Consider the following 24,207-nt stretch of genomic DNA (forward strand, 5'->3'; position numbering starts at 1 on the left):
GATAGAATAATTTTGCAAGTAGACAAAACTGGGATGGATACGTCTGCGTTTGGTGAAAAGGATTCATCTGCTGACAATGCACTGGGGAGTGTATTCAAATTCAAGTGAGGTATTAGGAGGTTGGCCTAATAGGAGACTTTGTTTTCCTTCCTCCACGTAATTAATTTTTTTTGTTCAAGTTTTTTTCTAAGTTACTCACCCTAAGTCCTGGAAGCACCATTGTTCCAATAACTTTGCATAAAAAAACTAATGTACATCTCTGTAGGGCAGTGAGGAAAGAATGGGAGAGTGCAAATCGTTAAGAATGATCAACTTCACATCAAGATGTGTAGGAAAACAATGTTGCAATTCTTGTATCTTAAGGAGAATTTCAGTTGTAAGCAGTAACAATTGTGTGAAGCTTAATCAAAGCAAAGATATCTGTGCCGAGGCACCGGTTTCTCAAATATAGTGAAATCCAACAGTGAAGTTGTATAAGTTTTGCTGTTGCCCATTTAAATTTTTTGATTTTGTGCTGCTCAAGTTTAGTGGTCAGATTGCTGCAGTTTATTCCTTTACCGTGTATTTGGCAAAATTAGTAGATAAGGTGAAAAATTAGACAACCTGAGAGAATAAGTGAATCCAGCGAAGGAGTAAGAAGTGGCAGATAAGCATCTTAGATTTGCCAGAATTGTGGTAAGAGCTGGAAGGAAGTTCTACGACCTCGGATCATAAAACAGCAGAGAGAGCATTGGACTTGGAGGAACTTTCCATCAGCTGGGGAGCTGGATAGCTCTGACACTGCTTACACAGCTCATAAACTTTTGTCTTGTGAAACAGTTCACACTCTCTCATGAGGGTAAAAATATTGCATGGTAAGTCCTAACTAAAGCTGTCAAGGGGTCACTCTCTAGTTAACCAAACAATATTTTACTGCCTTTGTCATCTCACTTTTTTCTGATGCTATTTAATTGAAAAATGGTTAGTCCTTAAATTTTTCAAGGACTTCTGGAGACTTGTTCATTTCTAGAACTGTGTTAAATGAAGAATAAATCATTCTGTGAGCTGGCTTTTTTTTTTTTTTTCATTTTGAAAGAATCATAACAGCATCCATATTTAATAAATCACCAGTGTAGAACTCTCCACTCTTCATCCTTCAGATAATAAGCAATACAATGATTTAACCCCCTGTCCATAAATCCAGGCTTTGTAAAGCATTACAAGATTTCCAGCATGCCACCTGTTATTCAACAGCATCTCAGTGAGATTGAGCTGTTACATAAAACCCTTTACAGAGTGAGATTTGCAGATGGATTTCTCTAGTTCTGTTAATGACCTTTCCATCTGTGCCATCCTGGTAAGTTTTTCATCTTCAGCTGCACAGGAGATGCAGTCACTTAATAAAACCCTAGGATCCATATAGCACACAAAACCATAATTTATATGTTTTTTCTCAGTAAAAAAGCATAATTAATTCCACTTTCCAAAAAAACAAAGTTATACATGTTAGAAACAAGTGATTTACTACTTTAGTCATAAGCAAGATTGTGTTTTTGCTAATACCCTTGCTAATTGGAAAAGAGAAAAAGCATTGTTTTAAAGTGTTGTATAACAGTTTGTCTTTTAAAAACATTTTAGTTCATATTTCCAAAGCTCATAAAAAGGTCTCCTTGGGTCTTTTCATTGACCCAAGGAGAGCATTTACATCTCTCATATACCTGGTGTTGGCTTTACTAACAAAAACGATTTTGACCAAAAGCTGACAGTGGGAGCAGGACTGCATAGCAAAAGGTGACTCAGGGAAGGAGAAAGCAGCTGGTCTCCTGAACTAAATTTATCTCCCACTACTGTAGGGGCAGGGGTAACTCTTGGGAAATGCAAGAGATAATAAAGAAAATAAAATCTTTGTGCAAGGGAATTTATTGTAAAATTACATGGTTCAGGTGTTTCACTGCTAATGGCCATTGTATGATATGGATGTTAATAATTTGTGAGAGGAAATGGTAAAGGTAAAACCATGATTCAGGGAAGGAGTTGTGCAACCAGAGACACTTGAAGATAAGGAAACCTCTCACAACCAGAGCAAGAAAACAGCTATGGGTTGCATTGAGGGGAAACCACAACTCCACCACAAGATGAAGCCATGTTAGGCAAAAAGCAATCGTGATCTTAACGTTTATGACTCAGGAGATAGAAAAGAACCTCTGAGAAAAAAGCAAGCTGTCAGAGGAAGAACCTTTCTCTAACAAAGGAAGAGTGCAGCTCTCTCAGGGTGGAGGGAAGAGCCCAGCTGGTGGAATTCTGTTGGATCAGGGCTCTACATGTACTTTTATGATATATGTGTCTATACATGGCACATGGCATGTGTTTATGTGCTGGGGGTTTAGTAGATCCCTGTCAGCATTCACAGGGAGACTTCCTTACAATACTGATTTCGTTCTGGAGAGAATTTGTCTTCTGGGTTATAGATATGTTTGACCTGCCACTTAGGTTTAGTTTATATACAGTTCTTACCTGATAACACTACATTATTAAAGACAGCAGTGAGGAGAAAATATCCGTGAAAACACTGCAGCATACCAAAGAGGAAGAGATGAAAACAGGGACATACAATAACTATGCCTCTTATTTTTCGGTGGGTGGCAGTGTTAGCACAGAAATTATCTTTCTACTGCTTAAACCTGGCTCTGAGATCCACAGGCAGTTTCCTTAGATGTCATTCTGATTTTCTCAGTGAAGGAATTTCACATTACACTATCTCCAAAGTATGTATTCCCTACACGAGTGTGGAAAGCTAGATGTGTCTTTCCCACCAAAGCAGCAAAATCCTGAGCTTCAAATGCAATTACACACCACCAGGAAAATTAAAAAATAAAAAAGAAAAAAAAGAAGGGTGTGCATGTTAAACTATGATTTATTTAAAATACTTAGACAAAATACTGTGTAATAACCTTAAAGTTGCATTAGGCTTGGTAAATGGTATAATTTGGAATTGGACTATGATTTCTGACAGAATTTACTACAGAAAGTAAAAAGTTATTAATATATCACAGCAGGGTACATCAAAGCAAACAGACTCATTTCATTGCTGGTTTAATGTCACTGATTTATGTCTAAGGTGTGTTTTAGTTTTAGCCCCCTAGACATGAGATGGCTTCAGTCTGAATGCTTGGCTTTTGTTTCTCTCTCTCTCTTTTTGTTTTGTTTTGTTTTGTTTTGTTTGTTTGTTAGTTACATTTAAACTTGCTACTTATGCCTCAGCTGGTTTAACCTTTAGGTGACCCACTTATTGAACCAGGGCAGCTGGTAGCATGTGAGGCAGTCGATGTTTCTCCTTTATTGCTTGCCTTTTCCGGGGAGCAAACGCACTGGTGGGAGGCTGAGCAGCAAGCACGGAGCTGTGTGCGCCAGCACTGCCCCCGGCCCTGGCGCACAACCATCGGTAGCCCCTGAGGGCAAACGCATGCCAAAAAATCCAACGGGGGAGTGGGCTAGTGCAGCGCAGGTGCCACTGGGCAGGAGCCTCCAGTTCCTTGGTCCATGTGCTGCGGAGAGGGAGTGCCGCGGAGATGTTCAGCTGCAGGAAAACTCGCGTGCAGCCCTCCATCACCTCTGCAAGGAGCACGGACAAAGGTGCATTTCTAAGGTGAGTGTGCAGAGAGCGCGGCGCTGCCATGGCACTGCCTCTGGAGCTGGCAGTCAGTGATGGCACCGTGGTGATGGCACTGCCTCTGGAGCTGGCAGTCAGTGATGGCACCGCGGTGATGGCACTGCCTCTGGAGCAGGCAGTCAGTGATGGCAGTGCCTCTGGAGCTGGCAGTCAGTGATGGCACCGTGGTGATGGCACTGCCTCTGGAGCAGGCAGTCAGTGATGGCACTGCCTCTGGAGCAGGCAGTCAGTGATGGCGCCGTGGTGATGGCACTGCCTCTGGAGCTGGCAGTCAGTGATGGCACCGTGGTGATGGCACTGCCTCTGGAGCAGGCAGTCAGTGATGGCACTGCCTCTGGAGCTGGCAGTCGGTGATGGCACCGTGGTGATGGCACTGCCTCTGGAGCAGGCAGTCAGTGATGGCACTGCCTCTGGAGCTGGCAGTCGGTGATGGCACCGTGGTGATGGCACTGCCTCTGGAGCTGGCAGTCGGTGATGGCACTGCCTCTGGCAGTCAGTGATGGCACCGTGGTGATGGCACTGCCTCTGGAGCTGGCAGTCAGTGATGGCACCGTGGTGATGGCACTGCCTCTGGAGCAGGCAGTCAGTGATGGCACCGTGGTGATGGCACTGCCTCTGGAGCTGGCAGTCGGTGATGGCACCGTGGTGATGGCACTGCCTCTGGAGCTGGCAGTCAGTGATGGCACCGTGGTGATGGCACTGCCTCTGGAGCTGGCAGTCAGTGATGGCAGTGCCTCTGGAGCAGGCAGTCAGTGATGGCACCGTGGTGATGGCACTGCCTCTGGAGCTGGCAGTCAGTGATGGCAGTGCCTCTGGAGCAGGCAGTCAGTGATGGCACCGTGGTGATGGCACTGCCTCTGGAGCTGGCAGTCAGTGATGGCACTGCCTCTGGCAGTCGGTGATGGCACCGTGGTGATGGCACTGCCTCTGGAGCTGGCAGTCGGTGATGGCACTGCCTCTGGCAGTCAGTGATGGCACCGTGGTGATGGCACTGCCTCTGGGAGTCAGAGCTGGCACCGCGGTGATGGCACTGCCTCTGGGAGTCAGAGCTGGCACCGCGGTGATGCACGGAGCTGGCAGCAGCCCCAGCAGCGATCTGCGGGCAGCAAGTGCTGCCTGGAAGCTCCCAGGATAACTGAGCTTTGTGCTGGAGGCTATAATTAAAGCTATTCATAAGAAAAGAAGTACAAACAAATGGTAACTCGCTAATTTAAATGACCCAGTCATATGTTTTGATCCTGAAGACGCTGAAGACTTTGGGGCTGCTTTGACTTTGTGGTTTACAGCAGCATTTTGCTGGTATTGTGTATGACCAGCACATCAGTACAATACTGTTTTCTAACTGAGGTCCTGGCTGCACGTTCCTGCTCTGAAGTGTAGTCCTGCTCTTGTGTAAGTGTACAGTTCCTCTTGAACATGGGGATTATTTTTTGGCACAATTTGAACAGTACAACCTCCCAAGGTATCTGATTTTGCACAAGCATTTCTTTGTGCTGGTCTGCTTTCTATTTAGTTATATTATACCCTGCTGTACAACTGAGCTGTCATGTACACCATTGAGGAGCTCCCTCCAGCAGTCTTTATGTGCTGTAAGTTGTTCCTTTGGTTCTTTATGATCTTTTCCAAGCTCAGCCAATATTTTAGCTCAAGTTCAGACTCCTGCTCTTACTGTGGCTCCCTCCAGCCACACATAACTACATGGAGCAACACTTGCCCTGGGGAATTTGAACAAAATGAATCCTAATACTGCAAGAGCATATGTATTTGGCAAAGACCTGTACATTATCACCTAAATCCTGCCTGCCTTTTCTCCTGCAGCTGATCTTGCTTTTTAATTGGTATAAAACTTTTTTTTTCCCCCACTACCTGTGACTGTATGAAGGGACTGAGGCACACTGTCTCGTTTTTCTGAGAGCAGAATTTGTGGCTCGTGGAAAATATAGGTCTTTCAGCAGTCTGAGGCTGAGCTTGCTGACACTGTTTATGCCTTTATTCTGCTTGGTGCCAGATTGGGACAGAAAAAAAATACAAGCAAAGTTGTTCAGCTCAGACAAGGGCTCACTGTGCCCTGTCCTTTCCACTGAACAAACATTGGAAGGGCTATTAGAAGTGGTAAGCTAATATTAAATTGCACCAAGAATTAAAGCCAGCCTTTGAAATGAACAAGAACTTAACTATGTGTTGCAGAGCATAGGTAAAAAAATAAGATAAAAGAGAATTAGTTGGTGTGGTAGTGGTAGAGAAGAGAGCAAGACAGAGGAAGGCAAAATCTGTTGAATTTTTGTAAGTTTTTGTAAGTTTTTGTACATTGTTTGTGCTCCATTTATGGTGTTCAACTTTTTTAGCAATATGCCTAGCTGAAGGAAATATTTGTGCACAATTGCATAACTAATGAAAATGAAGTAAAAATAAATAAAAAACCAGTGTTTATGCATGCTGTAAGGAAGATCCTATGATTTGATGCCAGAATAAAACACCAACTAATCAGCGCCTCTTAAGCTGAAAATATGAAATCTTTACAGCACATTGTTTTTCCTGGGGATTTGCACTTCAGTAATTATGTAGAGAAATTTAGCAAAAGTTCTCACTATCAGATGAACTTAAGCCAAATTTGCAGAGAGAAGTGTGCACAAGTGAAGTTTTTATCTTTTCAGAAAGAGCTAATGAGGTATAAACATCTACAAAACATGTTTGACTTCAAAATCCTTTGAGCCAAGGTGGGCAAAGTCAAAGGCCAGGAGCTACCTGGTCCAGAGGACACCTAACACCACTGATAAATCTCTGCACCCCAGTGCAGATCCAGCCAGAGCAGTATTTATATCTAGGTACATATTGAGGGATTTTTCACTAAACTATATGATTAGAATTTGACTATTTAAAAATGCAAATGTACCTGCTGACAAAGGGAGAGAGTAAGAGAATGATGCTAAAAATATCAGGGCTTGAAATCTCAGCATAATCAAGCTGCAGTCTGGAGTGACTGAATAAAAGAACATGATGAGAATGATGATGATGAAGAAAAGAAAAGAACAAAGAGCTTTCTTTGGAGGTATGTGGCCTGATTACAGGTAAAAATTGGAAAACTAGCAATTCCTGAAACTTCATTCCTTCCCTGAGACTGTTACCTTCCACCCCAGATAGCTCCTGAGCTGTCTCCCTGCAATTTGTTTTGATTCAGGTGCTTTTTCTTTGGCTAGGAAGAAGAATAAAGCATTTTCCACCCAGGCTGCAACAAGTGATGCTGCCTGTCCTTTTGCTGCTGAAGCAAATCTGTATTGATAAAGCATTTGCAAATGCCTTCCTACAAACTCCCACAGCAATTCTAGTAATAGCTGGTGGCTGTTAACAGGCTGTCAGCATGGCATCAACAGTTTACTCTGCTGAGGACCAAAATGTTATAATTTAACACATGTTCTTTTTTGGCTGTAATATGAGTGTATGAAAGAGAAATGCAGTAAGTGTGATATTGTGGTCAGAACACCTGATCAAGTGTCTCTTCTTATGTTAAAATATAAGAACAAGAACTATAGTATTTTTTTCTCCCAAAAGAAAGAAAAAAAGCAGCCAGGTAGAACAGTGAAGATGCTCCTGTTAATCTAGCAGTTTTATGCTTAAGGTTTTCGTATACAATGGAATTCTCTAAATAATGATCCTTGAATTAATGATTATATTAGATTTAGTTAGACAGTGCCCTGGTTTTTTGAGATTTGTGTGACTGTGGAGCACTAAGTGAGTTCCTTCCACGTCCCATCAGTTCCGTGCTAACAATGGAACAGATCACAAGTGCAGAAGATTACTTTGGTTTAAAAGTTTACATATGCATCTCCCAGAGGAGTTTTGGTACAAGAATAAGAATTTATTCAATACATTTAAAATCTGTAGAGGTTGGAAGAACATTCACATCCTTAAGAGTAGCATTCTCTTCTTCAAGACCACTGGAAAGGCACAGGGTGCCCTATAGCCCTGCTCCAGAGCATGCCCTGGGCAGTACAGAAGGACCCAGGTGCTGTGCAGAGGGGCTGTAGGTCCCATTGCCAGTGGCACCTGCTGTCCCCCAGGGGCCTGCCATGAACAGGCACCTCAGGCACAGCACACGTGGAGAAACAAAGCATATTTGCTAGTACCTGCTTTCTAAATCTTTGCTTACTGCCAAATATTTTCCAGTGGGTTATGGGGAGATCACGTCACAGAGACGTGTTGCTTCCTTGCTCTCATCCACCCACCATCTAAATTAGGTGTTATATAAATATTTAATCACCAAACTATCCAAGTCTTTGCCCAGTCATGCTCTCTGGTTATGGAGCCCCAAAATGATGGGAATCACAGGCTGATGTGTGCGTGGAGTTAGAAGTGAATGGACAAATTCAGAATGAAGCCTCCTCCATAATGACAGACTGATAAATCACGTCTGTTTTCCTCTACAATACAAAGAGGGAAAAAGCAAAAGAATGACCTAATTTAGTCATGGAGATGAATGGTGTGACAGGAGAGTGTTCCTAAAAACACACATTAAATGTAAATCCTCCTTTCCTGTGAGTGCCTGGGCAGCAGTTGACTTCTGTGAGTCACTTAACAGAAATTCCATGGGAGAAAGGTTAGGCTTTCTCTGGGATGAAAAGAACAAGAGTAAATTATATAAATGGTGATTGTAAAGCAAATTCCTGCCTAATGCCCCCTGTCTGCATTATATGAAAAGCAAACACAGCCAGTAAAATTTTGATTGCTGCAGTAGGTTCCTTGTCTTTGGAGAGGTGACAGGCTCCACAAACAGAGCTCCAAGGCTTTGAAGGTTGACTGGAGAGTGCAGATCCCTTTCAGAAGAGAACAGGGTTGCATCTCACCTGAGATTCTTGGTGTGCTGACTGAAAAGTAGTAACTTTTTCCTCACTCCAGTCAGTCATTGGTGTGACATGGAATAAGCTACATGGGAGTCACAGCCAAAACATCTTCCCCCGTTGGATGCAGGGAGAGAGAGTCAGAGTGGAAAAAGTGTGTGGATGGCCTACGTGCAGTTGAGTTCCAATTCACAGCGTCTGTTTGTGGAAGTTTATATTTAGCTACTTCATCAGCTGTCTCAATTACAGTCCTAGAGCATAGGGGGAATAAAAAGCTAGAATTAGGTTTGAGAGCTGGAGAATTGTTTGTAATAACTCAGCAGAACAAATGTATATTGATAAACAACAATCTGGGCTGCTCATGAACAGCAGAAGGAAGAGATGAAGAGCAGGATTAAATGGCCTGGACTTACTGAAACAGCAAGAATCTTCCTTCTCTCTGATACTGATTTCGAAAAAGACACGTGAGGTATCAAGAGCAGAAAGAGGCAGCCACTGAGATTTTGCAGAAGCCTGACTTTAGCAGTGTATATATTTTCTTGAATATCTGTGATTTAGAGGGGAATTTTTTTTTCTGCCTTTATATTGTCTTCATTAAGTGTTGAAAATTGTGACATAGTGGTCTCTCTGGCTTTGGTAGCTTCTTTGAGCAGGGTCCAGTTTAAAGATTATATTTTGTTTTGGAAGCAAGTGATTTCTGTTCTTTAGACTGGAAGGCTGGGGAGGTTATCACTATTACCTCTTGGTGGGGGGAGGGTGAACCTTTAAATTGGATAATATGAACAGCCTGTGGCAATAATAATACCTCACAATAGCTTTATACAGTGATTTGAGGAGTTTTCATATTTTCAACTAAATTCTAAATTGTAGCAGACAGAATGTAAGCGCAATGGAACAGCCACATTAATAAGACTTTCCTGTATGTAAAGGTTTTGCAGAGGTGATAATTTGCTAGATAGCTGCCTGCCAGAGTTAGATAGGGGCTACAGGTTTTTCCTTATTTCATTTGGGCTATATCAAAGAATTTTGTTAATGTGTAAATGTCTCAAAGGCAAATACAGCCTTACACTGGTATAGGGATACAAGGAGAAGGAACTTGTGTCTACCCCTTTTCTTTACATGACAAGAGTTTGTCTTTTTCCTGGCCATTTAGTAGGAGCCTCCTGGGGATGTGTGCTCTGTGCCTCCCAAGTGTCCCTCCTCCTTGCAGTACCCTGGAACAAAGGCTGCCTGCACACTTTATCTGAGGATACTGTGAGGCTGAGTACTGTAATTTTCAATCATCTGAACTCTACAAAAGTGATTTTGGCTACAGCATTTTATACTACACATACCCTCTTGATGGAGTGAAAAAAGACTGAGGAAGAGGGAGAAGCAGAAGAAGACAGGGACCCAGGTTCATCAGCTCATGATAATCAGTTTATGTGCCATTTTGGCCACTTTCTTAATTCTTCCTGAAACTTTATGAACAGCCATTCAGAGTGCTGGGGTACTGCAGGGCTGCCTGTGACTCCTGCTATTTATCCATCACAATTTTCGCCCTGCTCCGGAGGATATTCCTGCCTTCCAATACACAAAGTTTGTTTAGTTTTCTTTAAATAGGAAGGAATTTCTTTCTGCCACATTCCCTAATGAAGAAACAATCTGTATGTTGCCTCGAACACACTGGTTTAGGGTTATCTGGATGTGAAGAGCCAGATTGCCTCTGAAACTACCCTCCTAAAGCCCAGATTACAGGACCAAATGTACTGCCAATGTCAGGTTTTCCCAACCTTGACAAGTCATCAGAATTATTTTAGTTAGGGACAACATCTTCTTGAGCATCCAAACTACATAAGCACAAGTTGCAGTCTCTAAATTCGAAGTAGCCATCCTCCTGGCTTCTGCTGAGTGATGTATTAAAAAATAATGAAATTTCAAAATATTTTGAAAAGAGTTCTCTTGAGGTTCTCTTGGAAGTTCTCAATTTATTTCAGTCTTTCTATGAACAGTAGACAGGTAAGTTGTCTTGAACACAGAGTGGATAACATTCTTCAAAACTATGCTGCTGTTCAAAGTTTGCCTCCTCTGTGTCCCTTTCTGTGTAAGCTGAGAACAGTCAAGCTCCCAGCCTTAAAAAAAAAAAAAGGATGTGTGCTTTTGGTCACTGGCCTAAAAAATAGAATTGAGAAGGACCATCCAGACTGGATGCATTTCCATTTCCCTTTCACAGTACACAGCCTGTAACCTGAAACTTTTTTAATTTCTTCAGTAACTCCTGGCTATTTTAGTGTTAAAGGTCTGAATGTATTTTGCTCTCACACTTGCCCTAGCAGCCACTGAGTGAAGTGATTGAGTACACAAATGTGAATTAATAGTTGTGATGTCTGCTCTGCAGATAGAGATTTCTAGTAGTGATCTGAACCTAACATCCCTTCATATCCCCTCTCACCAAATAAAGCCATGTACACACACAGTGCAAGATGGGAGAAGAGGATGAGAAAAAGCCCTCAAAGGTGTAAAGCTCCTGGATGTTTCTAAGTTTGAAAGCACACTCCCCTACTGATTGAGTCCTGAGGTTTTCTTGCTTCCTTGCTAGTGCCAGGGACACTGCTCACAACCTCAGCTTTCCTGCTAACTGGATTTAACTGTTTGTTTAAATATGCTATTTTTACTCCCCTTGTTTTTATTGGCTGCCACCTTTTTTTTTCCTGTAAAAGGTTTTTTTGTCAAGAGGCAAAATAGTTGGGTATTGAAAAGCCATATAATATTTTGACCAGCCAGTAATTTAAGAAAAATCTGTGGTTCTTAGCTTTCCTCCACCTTTCCTGAGGCTGCTCTTTCACACACTGCCTGCTGAAAAGCGGGAGCTGAAAGGCTCTGTGGAAGGGGACTTTGCAGCAGCAAAATAATGGTCAGTCCATCTCCTTTCTTTTCTGTCTTGACTCTAGTGCTCCAAAAATGCTGCCAGAAGTTGTTTTCGGGCCATCTGGGATTCCTCATTTGCATCATACAGGAAGTAGGAATAAGACTAAGTTAATGGCAATTTTGTAATAAATCAAACTAAATTACTTTAAAAACCTACCTGTCAAAATTAGGACAGCAGTTTCTATTTACCTCAAACAAGTTAGCTGGAGAGAATGAGATCATTGTGGATAGACAGAACAGACATAGAACTCGCAGAGCAGGGGAAGGAAAAGAAATTTTGACCAAAACCATTTCAGTAACAGAGGGTATGAAATCTGATGTCTTCCTGTAGGGGAATACTTGTGGGACATGGTTCTCTGCTCCAGTAGTTTTTCCAAATTGCCACTCTAGAAGTCTCCTCCGGTCTTCTGAAATCACAGAAATAGTCAGCTTTAAGGGAACTATGGTAAAACACACCGTGAGCTCCCCTCTGCTACTGGTCACACACGTGTGACACCATTCAGCGTGCTCAACACCACAGACTTACTTTGGTGGAACACTTTTATGGTGATGGGATTTTGGCAGACACAAAACTCCAATCAATTCCCAGCTCCAGAATTCTTAAAGGCATTTTTTCAACTGGTTTCTATTAGTTTCACACAGCAAATGTTTAAAATTATTTTTCTTTTTGCCAATTTTCTTGAATGTTGCTTCCTTTTCTATTATATTCTTTTCTGCATCCCCAAACTATAACAAAAGAAATGCTTTAGTCATGTTGATTAATTGTGCATTTCAACGCCTCTCATTTGAGGCTTTGGGAAGCATTTTATAGTTTATTGGGTGATGGGAGTGAAATCTTTACAAGATCAACCATGATCAGCAGGGATTACTCTGCAGGATTTAATTCTCAGTTTCCTTGCCTATATAAATCATCTAAAAAATGAATGTGGTGGAAGTGAAAAGTGAGGATCAGACCTTTGTGTCCATCAGGAGCAGTACCAGAGATCTAATGCATCTGGATTAAGGCCAGTTCAGCAGGATTAATACTCTTATGGCACTCACTGACATCTGTACCACAGAATAGGTCCTTGAGGTTGGAGCAACCCTGTCCTAAATGCTAAAGGATGGACCACGGACAAAAACTTAGCTGGGCTTTTCATGGCTATTCATGTTTTGCTGCTTCCATCTCTGTAAAAGAATGCAAGAATCCTTGTAATTTCAAAGCCACTCATTCAATCTCTTCGAGTAATTATGGGATGACAGCCGATTATACCCTGGAAATGCTTGCTAGCCCTATTAATCTTTTGCTCATATGGGCTGTTTATAGCTATAATTATAAATGAGTGAATGAAATGAAGTAATTTCTGATTGGGTGGTTTGGGAAAGAAACCGTGACTCCAGCCCAAAAGGTTCCCCCAGTGCTCCATCGTGAAAGGTGCTGAGCATCCATGGAAATCAGCAGGGGCTCAGCATCCCTGAGCAGCACTTGGCAGCTCTTGGCCATGGTTGGATCACACCCATAATCACACCACTGGGGCAGCAACTCAAAGAAATGTTCTGATTGAAACTGAGCATAAATTAAAGGGAGGCAACCAAAGAGAAACTATTTTCAGACAGTGAGACTAGAATTTCAGTGCCATTTAGCCTGATTCTTTGGAAATAAATTGTCTATGGAAGAGTTCTTATTAGGGTTGAAATACTTAAGAGGCCTTATTACAGGCTTGCAGGCATATACATGGACTTTCATGTCCCTATTGAGGATTTTTTTTGAAAAAGAAGAAACATCAATTCTAGTTTAATGCTAGCATTTCATTGGCTTGTGGTCCAATTTAAACAACTTCAGGCATCTAAACTAAATTTATCTGAGAAGGTTTTTTCCTATGACTGACAAGGGATTTTTTTTTATTCATTTGAATGTCAATTCCTATTAGTATTATTTTATAATAGCAAACATCTATTTTCATCTACTCCCGACTCATGTAAAATACTTATATGTGTTGAACTTATAATTCAAAACTAGTATTTTCTTTTAATAAATTACGTTAGGTAAATAATTTAACTGGAAAAATTGGTATGACTTGCCATCTCAAAGGTCTTTTACTAATCTAGTCTCAAAAATAAACTCATGTAACTACTTTGATTAATAAATTAGATCCATGATATAAGAAAAAAAGCCTTTTACTTAATTTTATAGTTTATATCCACTTGATCCAGGCAGTGAAATCACTGTTATGGAATTATTGCTAAAACATAAGGAGAGTACAAAATTTATGCAACGAGAAAGACATTTGAGAGGAAAAGCTGGTATAGGAGATGAATCAATTAATTCTTTATAACAAATAACTAATGACTGCTGCTACTGAAAATTCATGGGGAATATCTGATTTTGCCCAGACAAAACTTCATCATGTGTTAGAAAACTATGATATTTATTGAGGTAAGGGACTTGGGATCCTTGCATGATGATTTTATTTTATTCTTGGAATGCTGCTGCTGGGGAATTGTTGAAAATCTCTTTTGTCTGTGGCTTTCCACACATCAGTCTTGTTATTTTTCTTTTGTTTTAATTAATGTATAAGGAATAATTTCAGTGTTACAAGGTTAGGGAAGGAAGTTCGTATCACCAGCGGTTCTCCATTCCAGCCTTTGTGGAAAAGGTAATCTAGTGGGGCTCCAGAATAAAAGAATGGCTTTTGAGGCCTAAATGCAAGGTGAGATAAGTTAAAGAAGAGGAAAAGCACTGGAACTGCACAGTCTAATTGTCGTTAAGGACAGTGAGATGAAGAGTAGTTGGGGGATGTGAAAAAGGTCTCATAAGAAGTTCCTGTGGTTTAGGTGGCTTTCTGAGACAGGATCTCCCTCCCTTTGACTGCAGTGGTGGGCTGGTACTGAATGAACTCTCTTTGTTTCCATTCCACGTGGCATTGGCTGCATGCATTTCCAAATATAAAATTGGTGGTGGTTTGAGGAAGATGGGTTTCTAAAGTCATGATAATTTCCTATAGACATGTAGGAGACATGGAAAAGGAGGTACAGATGGGCAGATACAGACAGGGAGTTACTGAGGCCATAAAAGAACTCTCTAAATATCTAGGAAGAGCTACTGAAGGAATTAAGGTTAGAAACAATTCAGGAAGCTGTTGTCTTCTGCAGAGGTCCTGTAGAATTTTGCCCAAATACTTGCCAGCTGAATTTGAGGTATTACTGCTGAGCTGCTGAAAATGCGCAGGGTCTGAAAAATAAATAAATTTGGTAACTGATTATGAGGTTAGAAAACCATTTTTCACAGTTACTTTTGGAAGTGAGGACTGCTTGCAGTTACTCCCATTCTTATTTTCCTCACTACTGCTGTAGTTTTAGGACAAAGAAACTCCTTGGGCTCCCACGTTCAAAGCCTCACAACTAAAACTCTCTGCCTTCCTCCATGCCAACTTAACAAAATGGATTAATTCCTTATGAAGAAATTGCCTCGTTGCAGAGGAGAGGGGGGAAAAGGCTCAATAAAGTAAAAAATCAAAGGAACAAATAGTGGCAATAGCAAGAATATGAGCCTGTTTCTTAGAACATCTGCAGGAATTGCTTCAGGAGTTAACCTCTGTAGCTTAATAGGCATACTTGGACATTTCACTGCATACTGCCTATGTTGTTCTTTAAAATTGCTTTGGTTTGAGGGTAAGTTTCAGCTTAGGATCTCAGATATTTAAGTGTTTTAAGTGTTGCAGATGCTACACCAGTAATACAGTCCTGAAGCAGCCTGCAAAAGCATCAGGAGAGCTGAAGACCCTGCTAACCACCAGCTGCCAGTTGAGGCCTTGAAGTTGGTATTTGTGCACAAAAGCAGCATTTCTAACCCAAGTGTCTGTGAGAGCAGGGCAAGACAGAGCCCCTGGGCACTGCACAGCTGGTGCAGCTCAGTTCTGGAGTTTCACAAGCATTCTCCTTTCCATCAGCCAATGTCCGAGTGAAGCCTCTGGGGGTAGGAGATGTCTTGACCACATCTGTCACTTTGAAAGCAGTGTTTTGGGTAGCTTTCAGCTCTGTTTTTTCTCTGGGGACATGGCTTGCATTTTCTGAGAAGAGTCTAAAACTGAAATTAGCCTTCAAGAGACCATGGAAAACGACAAGAAAATGCATAAAGTTCCAGTCCAAGAATGGGCTTGCACATACAGGTTATGAGCTGTGTTTGTGTCACAGTTCTCTCAGACCATTTCCCTCCTACTTTAAAAATCAGTCTTTGCCAGCTATTTCCTTTCCTTTCGCTATTGCATATTTACAGAGTTCTTTCACCAATACTTTTCATTCTTCCCTGTTTACTTGTACATTTTGATAACGAAATGCCTCTTAGGATTCCTCTTGGACACTCTCTCCTCTTTATGTCCATTGATTTCCACCTAACAGTGCTGTTTCAGGACCTGTGTATTTTCTCTGGTGAAAGCAGCTGATTATGACTGTGATTTCTCAAAGCACTGGGTATGTACGTGACTGTCAGCCAGTGATTTTACTCTCAATTCTAGGGGCTGAGGCTTTGTTTGATTCCCATTCCATCCCTGGGAGCCATGACATCATCTCCATGGTATTCTGAAATTATACCAAATGGTCCTGCTTTTTTTCCTCTCAGACTTTATTGAAGAAATCTGTGATTTCTTCCAGGGTTGATGGTACTAAGTGTGTTCTACATGTCTTTAGTGATTTATTCTCAATGAAGGTTTGGTGGGGTTTTTTTTGTTTGTTTGTTTGTTTGTTTGGAGGTTTTTTCAGCTTTGCAATTATACTTTCTATCTCTAAGTGCAAGTGTTACCATTAAGCTGTTCTGGATCTGAGGTGAAGTGAGGTTTGATCTGTTGAGGACCTCTTTTGAAATGCTTGTTTAAACTGCTTTTCACCTTAAAACTACAGCTGTGATAAATTATTTTTTCCGTCTTCATTTTCCATTAGCCAAATTTCGTGAACTTGTTTATTGAAAAACTAAACCTGAAGATGGATATACTTGCAGGATCATCCCAGTCATGGCATTGCTCTCTTTCAGCTAATGTGCTGAGGTGTCAGCAGCAGCGGTGCTTATTCTTGGACGAGTGAGCAGAGGCTGTTCACGGATGTGCAGTAGTGTGGTCATCCTGTCTGCATTCAAAACATATTTGTTCTCTGGTGAATCTCTGCATGCCTGGGAGAGGTGGGAGGAAAAAGTACATCATGAGTAATTACCCAAGAACTGAAGGATCGTTTTTGTTTCTCCACCAATTGCATGATTACATTTTTAATTCCCAGCTGCTGCTTTCATGAGCCCCTACATTGCAGGGGCTCCTTCAGACCAAGGACCCGGTCTTTTTATTTGGTTTGCACTCCATTCCTGCTGTCTGTATAGTCAGATCCAGAAAGAACGGGCTCTCCCAATTAACCATAAAGGCATCTGGGAGAATAATGCAGGCTCTGATTTCTGCCCTGGGTTCCAAATAACAGCACACACTTCTTAGAGCTGTAGTAGCCCAGGTCCAGTTTTCCCTTTCTTTCCCCTTTTTTTCTGTTCTCTATGGGTCCAAAAAAGACCATCTGTTAAGCCCATAGAGACATTTAGAATAAAAAATGAGGTGTCTATTTGATGGTTATATTCGTGGAACTCAAATACATGAACCTTACTCTCACCACTAATTTCTGCTTTGGACTATGCCTTTGGTCTTCAAACAGTATTTCCAAGGTGTAAATCTACACTAGGTTGACATCTGCTTTTATAATTTTATGTCACTTTTAAACATTTATGGTTATTTTTTTTTTAATATGCTTTGTATCACGGTAAGAGAAAGAGTGAAGCGGGGCCAGTACACTTCCTTTATTATCACCTGCTTGCCTGCAGTGATTATTTTTTGCTATTATTTAATGATAAAAATGTAGCAGTCTCGTGTGTTTTGATCAGACAAACGAAGTGAGTCAGCTGAATGCTGAGGTGATGGAGGTTTTGACAGACGCGTCCTTCTCGATCAGAGAGGATGGGCGGTGCGCTCCCGATGCCATCAGGGCACACAGGCGGAAAGGTCGCATGGTTTCTATCGGCTCGCGGCGTAGCGGCTTCGGGTGCTCACAATCTCCCGAACAAAATCAGATTTTCGGGAACGCGTTTATCGGGACATAATGACCAATGAAAGCGCTGGGCAAGCGTCTGGCGGGGCAGGGGAGTGTAAGTGCTGGCACAGCGCAGGCGGGAGCGCTCCCCGCCAGCCCTGCCCGCAGCCGACAGCGCCCGGCCCGCGGCCCCAACCCCGCGGCCCCATCCCCGCGGCCCCATCCCCGCGGCCCCAACCCCGCGGCCCCATCCCCGCGGCCGCGCCTGTGCAGCGCCGCACCCGCGGCGGCGGGGCCGAGGCGGGGCTTGGCCGCTCGGCCCTCCCCGGCGGCGGCGGCCCCGTGCGCCCACAGGGGCTCCTGTTGCGCCGCCGGTATCCTCGCTGCGCCGGCCCTCCCAGCTCCGTATAAAGCCCGGCGCGGGGGGAGCGCCCGTGGCTGCTGCCCGCCGCGGAGCAGGAGCGGTGCGTGCCCGCCTGCTCCCCTCGCTCCCTCCTGCTCCCCTCTCCTTTCCACGCCCGCCCCTTTCCCCCGCTGCCGGGGGCTGGTGGCGCGGGCAGCCCGGCGGGTGCGGAGGGCGAAGATGGCGAGGAGCGGCGCCCGGTGGCCGCGGCTCCTGCTGTCGCTGTCGCTGCTGGCCCTGGCGCTGCCGGCGGCGGCGGAGCGGCGCCCCGGCCCTGCAGGTGAGCGCGGTGCGGGGGCTGGGATGCGGTGCGGGGGCTGGGATGCGGTGCGGGGGCTGGGATGCGGTGCGGGCCGTGCCCGTGGGAGGTGTGTGCGGGCGGCGGGGATGCGGTGCGGGCCGGGCGGCATCGGCCGCTTTGTGCACAACATCCGCCACGAAGGGAACGCCGGGACCCGCCGCTTGGCCGGGATATTTATTTATTTCCCAGCGGCCCGTCCCTGCCCCGCACGGTAACGCGGAGCGGCTCGGCTCTGGGGGAAGGGGCCGCTGGGGCAGCACTCCCCAGGTTGCCGTCGAGACAAGCCGCTCTGCTGAAAGTGTCTTAACCTGCCCACGAGTTTATAGATACCTAATTCCTCTTAAGGAGAGGGGAAAAAAAAAAAAAGGAAAAAAAAACTTTCTTGTTGTCCGCTCCCCCTTTCTCCCGTCTCCACGAGACAAGGTGTTGATGAACATATTTTTCCAGTGCTCGGGAAAGCAATAGCATCAGTCACTGCTTCTCTGAGCTTGAACGACTGCTCGTGAGGTTTTCTACTTTGTGCAAAGTCAGCCGGAGACTTCAGTGCCCCTTCCTGTCCTGCAGAGAGCCTTCCCTGCCTTTCCCTTATGTAGTGGTTTTTGTTTCAAGGAGTCAGTATGTAGAAAAAAATATTATTTTCAGAATTTAAAATGAAGATATGTATACAGAAAATTCCCTCAGAGAGAGGTGTCCAAGCCCGTGTATGTCCAACAGTATGCTGAAACATATTTTTCACTGTTTAGAGTCTGTACTTCTGATTTCTATTCTAGGCATACAAAGGTGTTTTATCCCACTACATTATTACCACATGAAATCCAAAATAGTTTCATTTCTTGGCTTGCTTTTTCAAGAGTTATCAAGTTATTTTTAATGTCTAGCTTAATTTCTTCTGGGGTGAGCAAGGAGGCTTCTTTATTTGAGCAGCAAGTTTTGTCAGCAGGTTCTAACTTTGATATTAAAACTACTGATTTAGTTTAAAAGTAGTGTAAAAAGTAAACTAAAAAACCAAAAACAACAACTGTTGAAGAATACCAGACCACTCAATGAAGTTCTGTTTTCTAGTTTTTGTAATACTTTGCTGCTTTTGGTCATTCAGAATATTTCTCTGACGGCTATGGTGTGCTTGCTGTGTGTTGGGGGGGTGTGAGCATTACCCTTCAGCCTTTGCTGCCCCTCGAAATTCACCCCCCAGGGACAGGTTTGAGCAAAAATCTGAGCTCCTATCCCTGTTTCAGGGCAGTGAGGTTGTAAGTCAAAATTCTTTGGGAATAAGTTATGGCAAAGTTATTCTTGCAAACATATCGATTGAAATAATGTTTTAACTGTGCACTTGAAATGTGGGCTCTTAGGCTGGTGTAAACTAATAGCTGGCATGGTAAGGATTTTTCTTTAATCCTGCTGCTTTTCAAATGTGTGCAAAGCAGAGTCCCTATTCCAGACAGCACTGTATGATTCAGCAACCCAAAAATAGACTGCTTTGTCTATATCAGTAATGAAAATGATTCTACACAAGTTACAGCGCAAGAAAGCGCTGAAAGGTTTACATATAGGTGTTCATACAGGTAGAACTTAATTAATTTTAATTTAGACATGAGTAGCCTGAATTGTAGCAATCTCTGCTGAACTGAAACCATTCTGAGAGTGAGTGAGTTTCTTGACCTCAGATACTGCCTGCTGTGTTACTTCTTTTTATTCCAGTTTTAACTCTTAAATGTTTTCCCCGAGTCTGTGCTGTATTATATCGAAGAAGTGCTGACCTTATGGTGCCTCTGTTTCTGGAATCACTTTTTAGATTTCTAGTCTCTTGATACTTCGCACAATTTGGCGTAAAACAGCGGGTGAAGACACGATTTACATGTCAGTTTTTACTGCAGTCCATTAGCGTTTCTTGCTCGCGACAGAAGTTCTAGCAAGACTGGAAACAACTGCCAAGCTGCATCTTTATTTCTTAACAAGACTTAGAAAGGCTTGGAAAAGTAGCTGCAGGAGAGCTGCGTGTTGCACAGCACTGGTCCCAGGGAGCAGTCAGTGCAGCCCTGTGGCAAACAGCGTTTGCAGAAATCCCTCTGCGCTCCTTCCTTGGCCGCAGGTTTATGTTTCGGGCAGTCACAGAGAAGAGCACTGTTGAGCTCTGAAACACTGGCTCCTGTGTGCTGAAGATGCAAGAGTTTCTGTGTTAAAACATCAGCGCTGAAATATTTCCACTGCACCACACTTGCTGCTTGGAGATTGCTTTTCGTGACACACGGAAAGTCAGGAAACAACATTTGTGATTGTGTGAGAGGCAGACGCTCTTTTGGCAGCAGATGTAAATGGTGTTCTCACCTAGGATGTTTTATCAATCAGCGTTTGCATGGAAAATGACTTTGCAGCCCTGGAGTCTGTTCCCCAGAGCGGCCGTGGTGACTCGGCCGGAGCCGCGCTGAGGCGTCGGGGCCCCGGTTGGAACGGTGGCCATCAGGTGGGGTTTGAAGTGGCTTTTGCTGTCTCTATGCCCTCCCCCGGCAGGAGGGGTGGCTTGGGGGGCTCCAGCAGCGTGGGTGGCTTCCCAGAGCAGCTGGGCTGGGAGGTGTGGTGGCTCAGCTGGCCGTGGAGGCTCTGAGCCACTGGGCTTTCCTCCACCCCGGTATCCCTCCAGTGCTGCTTACAAAGGATTCAAGCAATAGCTGCTGGCTGGTCTAGCTGTGTGAGGACTCGCTGTGAGATACAGCATGTACTGCTGCCATTTCTGTTAATTTGGGCTCAGCCTAAGTGGTCTGAGTGACAGGAATAGATGGGCCTTTCCTTATGGCTCACCTGTGGTGCCCAAACAAGAAAATTCAGTCGTTCAACCTTCCTGACATACTTATTAGAAGTACTGACAGACTCGGCTTGCTTGCTGAAGGAGAGGCCATAAGCAGAGCACCCTGTGCCTGCCTCTGTCTCTCTGCCCAGTTTTCTCTCTTGCCTTTTTACTGGTGCTACTTCTGTCTCCTCTTGTCACCACAGTACCTGAAGCTGCTACATAAACCTGTGCTGTGGAAAAACCTGCTCCAGATCTCTTGGGAGATTTGTGCCCTTTTTGTGAGGACTGTATGCAAAAGCTGCCCCTTGGAGAAGGGTAAAAGCAGAGGGTGATGAACCCCGAACTGACTGTGCAGTAGACAGTGCTTGGGTCACCTGTGTCTTGTAATGCAGGTACCATCAGTGTGTACCACTTAGATGGGAATTACCTACTCATGGAGATATCTTCAGTCTCCAGCTATGAAATAAATAGTGAATGACAAATGAAACTCTGTGTAGTGGGAGGTGTGGGTGTTGGAAGTTGGTTAAAAATAAGCAAACATTGCGGTGGAGGTGCACAGCAGCAATCTTGTACTTTCATCATGTACTTTTCCCTGGAAGATACTCATCTTTGAAGACACCTAAGATTTGCAGTCTGCTGCACTTGGGTTAGAGGCTGCACAATGCCAGTCTCTTCAGAAAAAAAAAACCAACAAAACAACAAACCAAAAAAACCCCCAACAACAACAACAAAAAAGCAAACGCCCCCCCCCCCCCCCCATATATTTATTTGGTCAGGCTTTTCTTTCTTTTTGTAGGTGAAGGTAATAGTTAAGATGTGGAAGTACACCACAGGGTTGGATGTGACATTGCTTCACTCTGTGATATACAGTGGGGTTACTGCAACTTTGACTGTAAAATGTCTTTTCAATTAAAGCAATGAGAAGTAAAACAGTTGTGACCTTTATCATCAACATTGGATGCTGTAAATTACACTGAAGGGGCATGGTGGAATGACCACTGTATTTATCTGAGCCAGGGTGGTTCGTGTGAAACGTATTTCTGTCAACGATCTAAGCTGACATTATTTCTCAGGGTTTTTCTTTCGGTTGGTGGCATGTTCTGGAGAATAATTTATGGGCAAGTTTTTAGCTTTTTCCCTCACTGCTGCTTGCTTAAGTGACTTTGTCTTTTCATGGGGAAGTGTTTGGTTTGTCTGTTGAATTAGCTCTATTGCACTGTGTAATCAAAAGCAGTATCTTTCCATTTGTATAGAGCTGCCAGTCTGAATTACAAATTAACTGACATGCTGCTCAAGTGAACTCCCTTGTCATGGGGAGTAAGCATGGTCACAGTAAGGGCATTTTTTTTTCATTAAAATTGTGAATTTTTTATAATTTTTGAAGGACCAGTTGCAAACAGGTTGGAAAGGGAAGAATATTTTTGATCCCTCTTAATTTGAACAGTAGCAGGTTTCTTTCCAGCACAAAATACAACTTGACCAAACAGATTAGCAGCAGGTTTGTGTCTCACCTGTGGTAATGCCGCTCTAGAGTATAAATTGCTCTTAACTCTCAAGGAATACATGCTTGCAAGCACAGCCTGACACTACAAGTAGCTTTAGGATAGATAGAACTGCTTCTAGACTTTTCCTTAAGGTGAATTTGATTTTAACAATATGGATTATACTGGTGATAAGGAGATGAAATACATTAAGTCACAGTTTTATCTCAGATATCTATTTTTGTAAGGAAACAGCAAGACGTTTTTAAAGCTGCAGTATTTGTAATTAAAGGAAACATACTGTAAGGAAACAAAGACAAAAAAATGCTAAACAAAAATAGGCATGTCATTTAAGTGCCACTTCTTTGAAAATAAATTCTGTACCTGTGGTTCTGTGTTAGTGTGCTGAATGAGTCCATTCTTGATGAAATCAGTTGTGCGAAAATGAATCAACATCTGACAACATTGCTATTTTAATTTTTTTACTTTTTTTAAATAAAAGCAGATAATTTAATTTTGTAACTCACATGAAACTTTAATACAGTGTCTTTGTAAGCATTTTACTTAATTCTGCTTTAGCTCACTGTAAAGCCATTGTGTTGGATCAGAACCAGGCTCATAACTTTAACACGTGAAGTTGGTGAGTGAAATATATGATGTTAAAAACATCTTTAAATATTCATCATATGTACCATGTTGTGGTGTCTTCTGTCACAACTAGGACAGAATTTTTTATCTCATCATTTGAAAGACTGAGTTGTACAGGACATGGTACATGTGCAGAGTTTAAATTTCTTGTTCACACAGAAAAGGGAATTTCTAAAAGTATGAGTTTGTTTGTTTTTTATTTTATTTGTGGGGTAGTGTCACTTGTGTGTGAAGCATTTTACATGTCCAGTGTTCAGAGACAGAGCCAAATGTGGAGCTGTAGGGCAGCTTTTTCAAATGAACTGACTGATCTGGGTGGTAGCATCTGCTTACAACATGAACCACAGTGCAGGCATGAAGGACAGCTGTGGGTCTTCAGGATGGCCCCACTTCCAGCTTCAGTTCCTTTCCCCCCCTTTTTTTTAAGGACTAATCGAAGTGGGAACTATTATTGCAAATATTAACTGCTGAGTTTCATTGATGGCTTGATTAGCTGTCAAAAGATTAACTTCAGCAATGCCTGGTGCTGTGTGTGACCTTCTGTTTAAACAGCTGGGTTTGGTAAACAACAGCCCAAGAAGAAACATGCTCTTCTCCAGATACATATTTATGAGAGAGACAAGAGAGGGCAAGGCTACAAAAAGGCAGAAGCTGAGTAAACTTTCTCACTTAGGCAGCTGATGCTAATTGTGTCCTGCTCTCAGCTGCACAGCCCTGATGACAGTTTACAGTGGGGCTGTCCAAGCAAGGCACAGCCAGTGCCCTGACTCCGTGCACTCCGCTCTCAGGATTTTTGTGGTCTGATTTCTATTTGGGCACCCATAAACAGCTGCGACCTGATCTGTTCCCCATTTGTCAGGAAGTTAGGCAGCTAGCAGTTCCTTCATGCATGGCAATGATGTCGTTTATAAACAGTCAATTTTCATTTTTTTTCTTAGTTTGGGAACTAAGGAACGCGTCCTATCGTTTCTTTACTACAGAATAGCTGACTCAGTGCATAGGGTCTCATCCAAGTCCTCTGAAGCTGATGGAAAAACACTTTACTGCTGCTTGTATTTGGCTTTGTTCAACTATCAAAACAAGGAAATCTTGCATTAGAGTGAGTGCAGGCCTGAGCACTGGCCAGTGCTGCGCTCAGGGCTGACGTGCTTGATTGATGAGTGCA

At 43.1% G+C, this 24,207-nt stretch overlaps 1 protein-coding gene across 1 annotated transcript in view; it reads left to right on the forward strand.

Moving 5' to 3' along the window:
* The first annotated feature begins 17,311 nt into the window (after nucleotides 1-17,311).
* Nucleotides 17,312-24,207, forward strand: part of PLOD2 (procollagen-lysine,2-oxoglutarate 5-dioxygenase 2) — a 50,307-nt gene continuing 43,411 nt past the window's right edge. The window contains 2 exon segments of the mRNA XM_062498957.1: nucleotides 17,312-17,341; nucleotides 17,343-17,436. Coding sequence (XP_062354941.1) covers nucleotides 17,312-17,341; nucleotides 17,343-17,436 — 124 coding nt within the window.

This window comes from Cinclus cinclus, chromosome 10 (assembly GCF_963662255.1).
Source record: "Cinclus cinclus chromosome 10, bCinCin1.1, whole genome shotgun sequence".
NCBI classification, from domain to species: Eukaryota; Metazoa; Chordata; class Aves; order Passeriformes; family Cinclidae; genus Cinclus; species Cinclus cinclus.